The 8,199-nt window shown below is 37.2% G+C and overlaps 1 protein-coding gene across 3 annotated transcripts; it reads right to left on the minus strand.

Annotated features, from left to right (window-relative positions):
• Nucleotides 1–440: 440 nt before the first annotated feature.
• Nucleotides 441–7,621, minus strand: LOC111609836 (DNA ligase 1-like). 3 transcript variants are annotated; one of them, XM_023340491.1, is made up of 11 exons: nucleotides 7,531–7,621; nucleotides 7,203–7,386; nucleotides 5,815–5,925; nucleotides 5,580–5,660; nucleotides 5,073–5,228; nucleotides 4,647–4,823; nucleotides 3,765–3,926; nucleotides 3,364–3,540; nucleotides 2,147–2,233; nucleotides 819–977; nucleotides 441–699 (listed from the first exon to the last, which is right to left on the minus strand). In XM_023340491.1, exons 2-11 carry the CDS (start codon nucleotides 7,347–7,349, stop codon nucleotides 634–636), a joined length of 1,323 nt encoding a protein of 440 aa, XP_023196259.1. In that variant the 5' UTR covers nucleotides 7,350–7,386; nucleotides 7,531–7,621; the 3' UTR covers nucleotides 441–633. The 3 variants fall into 3 exon arrangements, with proteins under 3 accessions (XP_023196259.1, XP_023196260.1, XP_023196261.1); XM_023340492.1 differs by lacking the exon at nucleotides 5,073–5,228; XM_023340493.1 differs by lacking the exon at nucleotides 3,765–3,926.
• Between the last annotated feature and the right edge of the window lie 578 nt (nucleotides 7,622–8,199).

An 8,199-nucleotide genomic window follows, 5' to 3' on the forward strand; every position in this document is an offset into this window, starting at 1 on the left:
AAAAAAATAGATATTAAGAAACAGTCATCGTTACGCAGTTGACCCTTCTCCAGTTCAAAGGTTGTTAGAAAATGCAGAGTCACACTTGTGAAACGCTAGATTTCACAAATCTGCTGTGAAATCTGGCAGATTTCTGCTTTGATATTATAAAACAAAAAAGAGATATTATAAAACAAAATAGACCCAGGCGTGCGCATTATTGTTAGATGATTGACATTACTTACCGGGCACCACATGGGAATATAAGTCCAGAACCAAATTCCCAAATGGTTTGCAAAATAATTAATACGTCTTGGTGCCTTTCGTTAGGTAATGTTAAACCACAACCTTTAGCATATTTCCATTCGAATTTATGATCTTGACTGACTTGATTTATTTCTCAATGCTAGGTAGCATTTTTTTTTTTACAAACACTTAAAGAAAACAAACAGATTGAATAGTATTACTCCAGGTAACGTTTATTATTGGGTAACAGTTTTTTTGTTGTTTTTTTGTGTGTGTGTGCGTGCGTGTGTGTGTGTAAATCACTAGTTTGGAACGATTTAAACCATTTAAGAGCCAGCCTCTAGAAATATGACCTCTGTTTTCGGTCTTTGACAGATTCATCAGGCTGCCTTGGCTGAGTCACAGTGATCATTCTGGTGAGGATTCACTTTCAGCGGGAGTCAAGTCATCACTCCCGAGCGGTCCCTCTGTCCCCTAAGATTGCACATAGAAAAACATCACAAATAAACATTAAACACCTTACAAACATTTCTCATTTACACTGTAATTGTTTATCTGCAAACACAGGTGAATAAAAAGCATAACCAATTTACATTTTGAGGTAAATCAGACTGGTCTTCAAGAGTGGGGGAACATGAATCAGCAATGTTTTCTTGATCAGTAAATGTCTCCTCTTGTTCAAGTTCTTCACTCCGTAGAGGTGAATCTGCCTCTTGTTGGGCGAATTCTTCAGATTTATTATCATCTTCACCCTAAGCATGTATGCAGATCAAAGTTAGATTATGGAAATGTAATATTCCCTGTCTTGCCTGTGAAGCAACACAAACCTCTGTAGTGTGATGAAAAAGGTATTTGCCCCCTTACATATTTGCTTACATGTTTGCTGTATTACCACCCTTAACTGTTTCAGATAATCAAAGAAATGTTACTACCAGTCAAAGATAGCTTGAGTAAAACAAATGCTTCTAGTTGATGATTTCATTATAACGGGATTTAGTGACTGTGATTTTAGCAAACCAGTGAGGGGGATCATCTGCATACGGAGGACAGAAAACAACTGAAATAACAACTAACGCCCTGCAGGCATCACTTTTGTTAAGGTCAGTAATCATGAGTCAACAATAACAAAGAAACTGGACAAAAACCAAGTTCCAAAGTGAAAACCTCTGCTGACCAAACAGAACTAAAAAGCTGTGCAGTGGTTACCAAAGGCAACATCCTGGTGATTCCCAAGAGTTTTGGGTGTTGGGTTTTGTTCTGGCCTGGGGCTCAATCATTTTTTTACACATACGAGCAGATTGGTTTGGATAACGTCTTTACTGTAATAAATGATATCATTTGAGAAATGTATTTTACATTTACTCAGGTTAGCCTAGGCCAATAGTAAAACTCATCTCATAGTCAGCAACATCTAAGTGACAAAAAAAAGCAAAAACAGAAGAAATCTCTGCGTACAATTGTGTCCCATCTTCTTGCTATCGGTCTTGTTTTTAAGCAAATCAATCAGTCGTTTAAACTTTATTTGCTTAGCCACTCTCGTACAACTCAATGCTACACAAAAGGCTATAAAAGATTAAAACCGACCCCACTGAAAACAAAAACATCAGAGACACAACAGTTGAAAAACATACAGCAAGAGAGATTTGAATCTTTCAGTGTTTCGGGGATGAATATGATCTCAGCTTTGTCCTGGTTGGGTTGTAAGAAATGTCATGACTTATCACTGCTGCTCTCTGTGACCTGGAGCCAAAGCTATCAGTGGTATCACTCGTATGACTGTCAGCCAGCTGACGTAAGAGGAAAGTTCTGGTTGAGCATTGAATAACCAGGCCCTGTCGCTTTTTCCTGAACAGTTTGCAGCTTCTAAAACCTCTCACTGCCGCAAAGAGCTAAAAACAAGACATATTTATCAGTGAGCCACCTTGTCCTGGTCTTGAAGAGAGCTGAGATCCTTGCTCTGCAGATCCCCTTCAACAGAGTCCTCGGGTTTTTTCTCTGCTTCATCAACCTGGAAATGAAGGATAGAGAAGAAGCTAAACTAAATATGTTAAAGTGATATTCCTGTTATCATAATTTAGGCAACACTTCAATCTGACAAACTTCATAGTCCCATATGTGATAACCATGTTTTCCTGGCAGCCATATTAGAACTTTGCTACCTTTGATGCTCAATGGGATCAGAGCATCTTGGAATAAATATCTCCGATGAGACCTGGGATAATGCATTACACAAACAATGTATAATCTCATGTTATTGACTTGGACTAATTCAGTTCAGGATTCTTCATCAAATACATTATAGGCTAGTCAGACTCTCAGTGAGCTATTCTACCATCAGTATATAGCTATAAAGCAAATTTAACTCATATATTCTGATCCTGTAACAAATCGCAAATCGTACAACCTCTGGTCTATGATATTCTAGATGTATCTGAATCTTTTCGTAGAAATATCCAACCCAGTGCTGATATGGTTATATTTGGAGTCCCAGGGAAGGGTAAATCAATAACACACAGAACTGAAAATGTGCTGACCTTTTCAACTCTCCTCGTCTGTGTTGATCTCATGAGTTTAAATTGCTTATAATCATTCAGGATGACAGTTGTTTCATTTCAGTGTTTTTTGTTGTTTGGCAGCAAGGGGTGGAAGGATGGGAAAGAAAACTAAAAAATAGCTACATATGTTGTTATTTATGTAATCAATGTTATATTTTTGCTGGATTAATTTAAAAAGTGATATTCCTGTCATCCTCCTGCACCTCAGTCATATTCTTGTTTTTGTCCTTTTTGAAGCATCGCTTTCCTCATCCGTCTTCTAAACTTCCTCTCACTCTGTCCACCTGGCCAGACAATCTGCACTTTTTGATGACATCCCACGTCTCTTCTATGCAACTGTATGAGGAATGTTCCTTAATTCCAGTCTCTGACTTTTTATTGTTACTCTCTGTGACTTGTAGCCAAAACCATCAATGGTGGCACTCTTGACTGCCTCCTGACATACGAGGAAAGTCCTGCTTAAGCGTTTAGTAACTCTGTTCTGTTCTTTCTCCTGTTTCTGCTTTCTGAGCAAATTCATCTTCCTCAACTTTCTCACTGCAGCAAAGAGTATAAAATTAGGACATGTTCATTAGTGAGCCACCTTGTCCTGGTTCTGAAGAGGAAGAGAACTGGGCTCTTGAGTCTCCTCTTTGGTGTCTGTCATGACTTCTTCTTCAGTTGGATCTGTTTTCTCTGTTTTGAGCTCCTCACTCTGTAGAGGAGTGGATGTCGCCTCCACTTGGAGAGAGTCTTCAAGTTTATCATTCTCTCCATCAACCTTTAAGTTAGAGAGAAAAGAAGTTGAACACACCCTGATTCTTGTCTTTGTTCTCTTTTAAGGATCTCTTTTTCCTCGTCAGTCTTCTAAACCTTTACTTCAACTCACTCTGTCCACCTGGGCAAATATTTTTCATGCAAGGAATCTTCTCTGCTTCTCCTCAATCTGTCTATATGATGTGAACCACATTCCCCAACATAAATACAGCATTTTATCTGCATCACCTTCTCTGCATTTTGAGAGTCAAAGGTAGCAGGATTTTGTTTGCTGCGAAGGTTCTCTGTAATGTTGGATATTAAATCAGTGTCATCTGGCCTGGGAGTCGATTGCTGTTGGTCAGTTTGTTCTGGTTCTTCATGTCCGCCAGACTCAGACTGATCGATCACCTGTAGAACAGACCGTCGTCCTTCGATTTATTATTTGATTATTCATGAAAAGCAGGACAAAGCTTTATCATGACATCTTACTTTAAGTTCTCTCTTCCTTTTTTGAGACCTGTTTTATATTTTTTTTCAGTGTAGATCATCTACGGCAGCATTTCAGTGGTTTAAAATATCATCCAAATTCAAAAGGCGAAACTTGTACAGATTCAACACATACAAAACAATATATTTCAAGAAAGTCTTAATGTCTATCATGAGGACTTTCACAAAATCTGATTAGTATATAAGACCAATCACACCAATGAAAATAATCTTATACAGAAATGTTATAGGAAACAGGCCTGGCCTAAATTTCATACAGAATCTGTGGAGCAATTCACTACATCCAACACGCAAAACTAGATTACACTATGAGTTTCACTTTTTGGATCTAATCAGTGAAATAAATGAGTTTTTTTTATGATTTTGTAAGTTATTTTTATGCAACTCTATGAGGAATCTTTCTTAAATCAATTCTCTGACTCTTCACTGTTGCTCTATGTGACTTGTAGCCAAAACAAATCAGTGGTGTCACACATGACTTGACTTCCTCCTGACATGAGAGGAAAGTTCAGTAACCCTCTTCTGTTCTTTCTTCTGTTTCTGATTTCTGAGCAAATTGATCTTTCTCGAACTTCTCACTGCAGCAGCAGAAAAGAGTAAAAAACAGGATCAATGAGCCACCTGGTTTTGAAGAGGAACAGAACTGGGCTCTTCAGTCTCCTGTTTGGTGTCTGTCATGGCTTCTTCTTGTTCTTCAAATGAGACTGTTTTCTCTATTTTGAACTCCTCATTCTGCAAAGTGGAGGTTGTCTCCACATGGACAGAGTCTTCAGGTTTATCCTTCTCTTCTTCATCCACCTTGAAATAAAGGATACAAGCAAGTTGAACTGAATGTGACAAAACTACTCTTGTCATCCTCCTGTATCTCAACCTGATTCTTGTCTTTGTTCTGACTGAAGAATCTCTTTCCTCATCTGTGTTCTATACTTCAGCTCACGCTGTCCACCTGGCCACACATTTTTTTCATGCACTGGATCTTCTCCTCAATATGAATACATGCAGCAAGCCATGATCACCAGCATGCAAACTGCATTCTTTCTGGATCACCTTCTCTGCATTTGGAAAGTCAAAGGTTTCAGGTTTGTTGTGCTGATTCTCTGTAATGTTGGATTTTAAATCACTGCCATCTTGTCTGGGAGTTGATTGTATTTGGTCAGTCTGCTCTGGTTTCTCATTTTTGCCAGACTCAGATTGACCAGTCACCTGTAGGACAGATAAAAGCAATATTTTTTGCAATGTTGCAGTGAGATCTTGTGACATATGCAACTCAACCTTCAAACCTTTTCATGTCCCTGTCATGTGACAAAACATGGAAAGGTTTGAAGGTTGAGCATTGGAAAAAAACTGTGATCCTTTCTGTCCAAGGTACCATCTTCCATGTGTTTACTTTTTTCCCCTCATTGCTTGTGACAAACTGCACTTCTAATGCCTTCGTTCCAACAGTAACTTTCTTCTTGTCATGCAGAAATAACAGATTTCTGGAGTGGATATCTAATAACTGTCCTGAAAACATATTTTCCACCTGAGCTATGAGCTGGGTTACTGTATGTTTACCAGTTTCTGATCTTCAGCAGGCTTCTCAACTTCAGCAGTGATTTCAATGGGTACTTCAGGCTCTATGGGTTTCTCAGCCGCCTGTTGAAAAGTTGACAATTAGCCTTTTCTGTTGTGCTTCAAGTAATTACAGTATTTTAACCAGCAGATACAATTGGGAAGTAAGTTCTGGCAATAAAAAACAACTTGTAAATGATTAAACACACTGTAAAGACAAAATTAATGATCATCATACTTTTAGAAGTTCTTCCAGGGCCTTAGCAGCTCTCTCCTCCTCCTCTCTCAGCGCTTTCTGTATGTTATATTCAGCAATCTTTTCCTCCAACAGAGCAAATTGCTCTTTTTTCTGTAAAAATAATGTGATACACTAACATCTTAACTTTTTCTGACTTTGTTTATACTATGTCATTGCATGTTAAGTATTTATAATTTTATTTTTTAGAAGATTTTCTAATAATCGTATTTCTTAGAACCAAACCATTGTTCTGCATGGGTCTGTTGGTGGGCCTGTTCATGTCTAGGTAAAAGGTGGTTGAGATTTGGCGGCCATATCTTTTAGTCTGATGAGCTTAGACTGTCTAAGCCTCTGTTATCCGTGAACAGCTTTCAAACCCGTTTAAAGATCAGATCTTTAACATGGCAACAATAGTAGAGGTTTAGGATGAGGGAGACACAGAACTGGAAGTAAAACAATCACCTTGTGGTGGGTTTTGGTTATGTTGTTTACCTAACATTTCCACTATATAAAAAGCATCAAAACTGCAAAGAAAAAACTTGGGAAGTCTTTCAGAAAGCCTGGACAAGTATTAATAAGATTTTTTTTCCAAATATAGTCTGGAAGCTTTAAAGCAAAGCATAAAAATACATTTAGAATTTATTTAAAACATTTAAACAGCTCTAAAAGTTGAGGACAATAATTATATATAGTAAAAATACTTAATTTGATCTTTATGGCTTCTTTATGGCCAACATATTTTGTGCCAAAATACCATTCTCATCGCAGAGCACATAGTGGTAGCATCAAGCTATGTGGCTTGTGGTCAGGCATTAAGATCCAAGATTTAGATCCAAGCATGGCGGCCCAATCACCCTGCTTGGACTTAAATCCAACAGAGAATCTATAAAATAAATCAGTACAATCTTTTTCAATATGAGTTTGAGCTTTTTTGCAAAGAAGAATGGTCAACAATATGTGTCTGTTGATATAAGTGGGCAGGCATACTTATATTAACAAAGGAAAATTGAAACCTACTCATCCTTTTCCCAGTACAATCATCCACTAATTTGTGTTTGGTCTATCACATGACCAAACACAATAAAATGTGTTGACATTTGCAATTATGACATAATGTGGGGAAAAAAAGGTATGAATACTTACATATTTTCAAAATTGTAATTTAAAGAAAAGATTTAAGATGGCAAACAATAATGGACCTCAAAGTTATAACTTCCTTACTTGCAGTGGAGCACATAGATAGCGCACTAATTTTTTTTACTGCAACACGTTTTCACAAACACTTGCATAAACAAAGATATTAATAGCAAACCATTTACCTACACTTTAGGGGAGGGCATGGGTGGTATGGTGTCTCCTGCTGGCCAATAAAAGAAACTGCTGCTTACCTCTTTCTCGAATTGAACATTAGACGTGTATTTGTAAAGCCAGTGAGCAAGATACTGGATGGGGTGAACGGGTCTAAGCTCGGCTACTTCAGCTAGCCCCTCGGCCAGGCACTCCCCCAGGTGTTTCTTTATGTACTCCGAGTCCATACTATCACTCTCCACACGAATAATTACACAAATAATCCTATGAACAACACGGACATAAGAGAAGTGATTAAAAGTCCAGTTAGCGACTGTGAAATACATAGTAGGTTTTAAACTACGTAACGCTTTTATAGTTATACCAAAAAATAGCTTTAATGTTTCACAATATTTTAGTTGTACCTACCTGAAACAACTACAATATTAGTTTCCAACTAAGCAGGAACAGAAGACAAAACCTTGTTGCTGCGCGTCGAATGTAGCGCTATGTCTCCATAGTAACGGCGCCTCATTTTTTGGATTCCCCCTTAATCTTTCTCGAACAGTTCCGACCTCTTACTTGCCTTTTCTGTTGCAGCTAAATTCTTTGCTCTGTTTTTTTTTTTTTTTTTTTTTGCGTGAAGGTAGTTTAACTGACACGCTTGGTAAATGCAGCAAATAAGTAAAATGGCGATTTAAATATCAAAGTAGCACTATAAAATAGTTAAATAATGAATGAAAAAAATATGGGTCAAAAAAGTTTAGGCAAAAAATATAAAAATTGAAAATACTTCTACTTTTTTCTTAGATTTTAGCACTCTTACATTACATAATGGTATATAGTGAGTATGCACAGAAACTTTATAAGCATTCTGCTGCCATCTAGTGGTTACATTTTAAATCCATACTTACGATTGTACTTTAATTATTTTATTTATTTATTTATTTATTTATTTATTTATTTATTTATTTATTTATTTATTTATTTATTTAGTCCAATTAAATGTTGGGGACGTATTGGCTGTAAGTCCTAGTTAATCACGGTTATTGGGGAATAATCGCTTTAACCGTGTGCAAAAAATTAACATTGATGAAT

Source organism: Xiphophorus maculatus, chromosome 10 (assembly GCF_002775205.1).
Source record: "Xiphophorus maculatus strain JP 163 A chromosome 10, X_maculatus-5.0-male, whole genome shotgun sequence".
Lineage (NCBI taxonomy): Eukaryota > Metazoa > Chordata > Actinopteri > Cyprinodontiformes > Poeciliidae > Xiphophorus > Xiphophorus maculatus.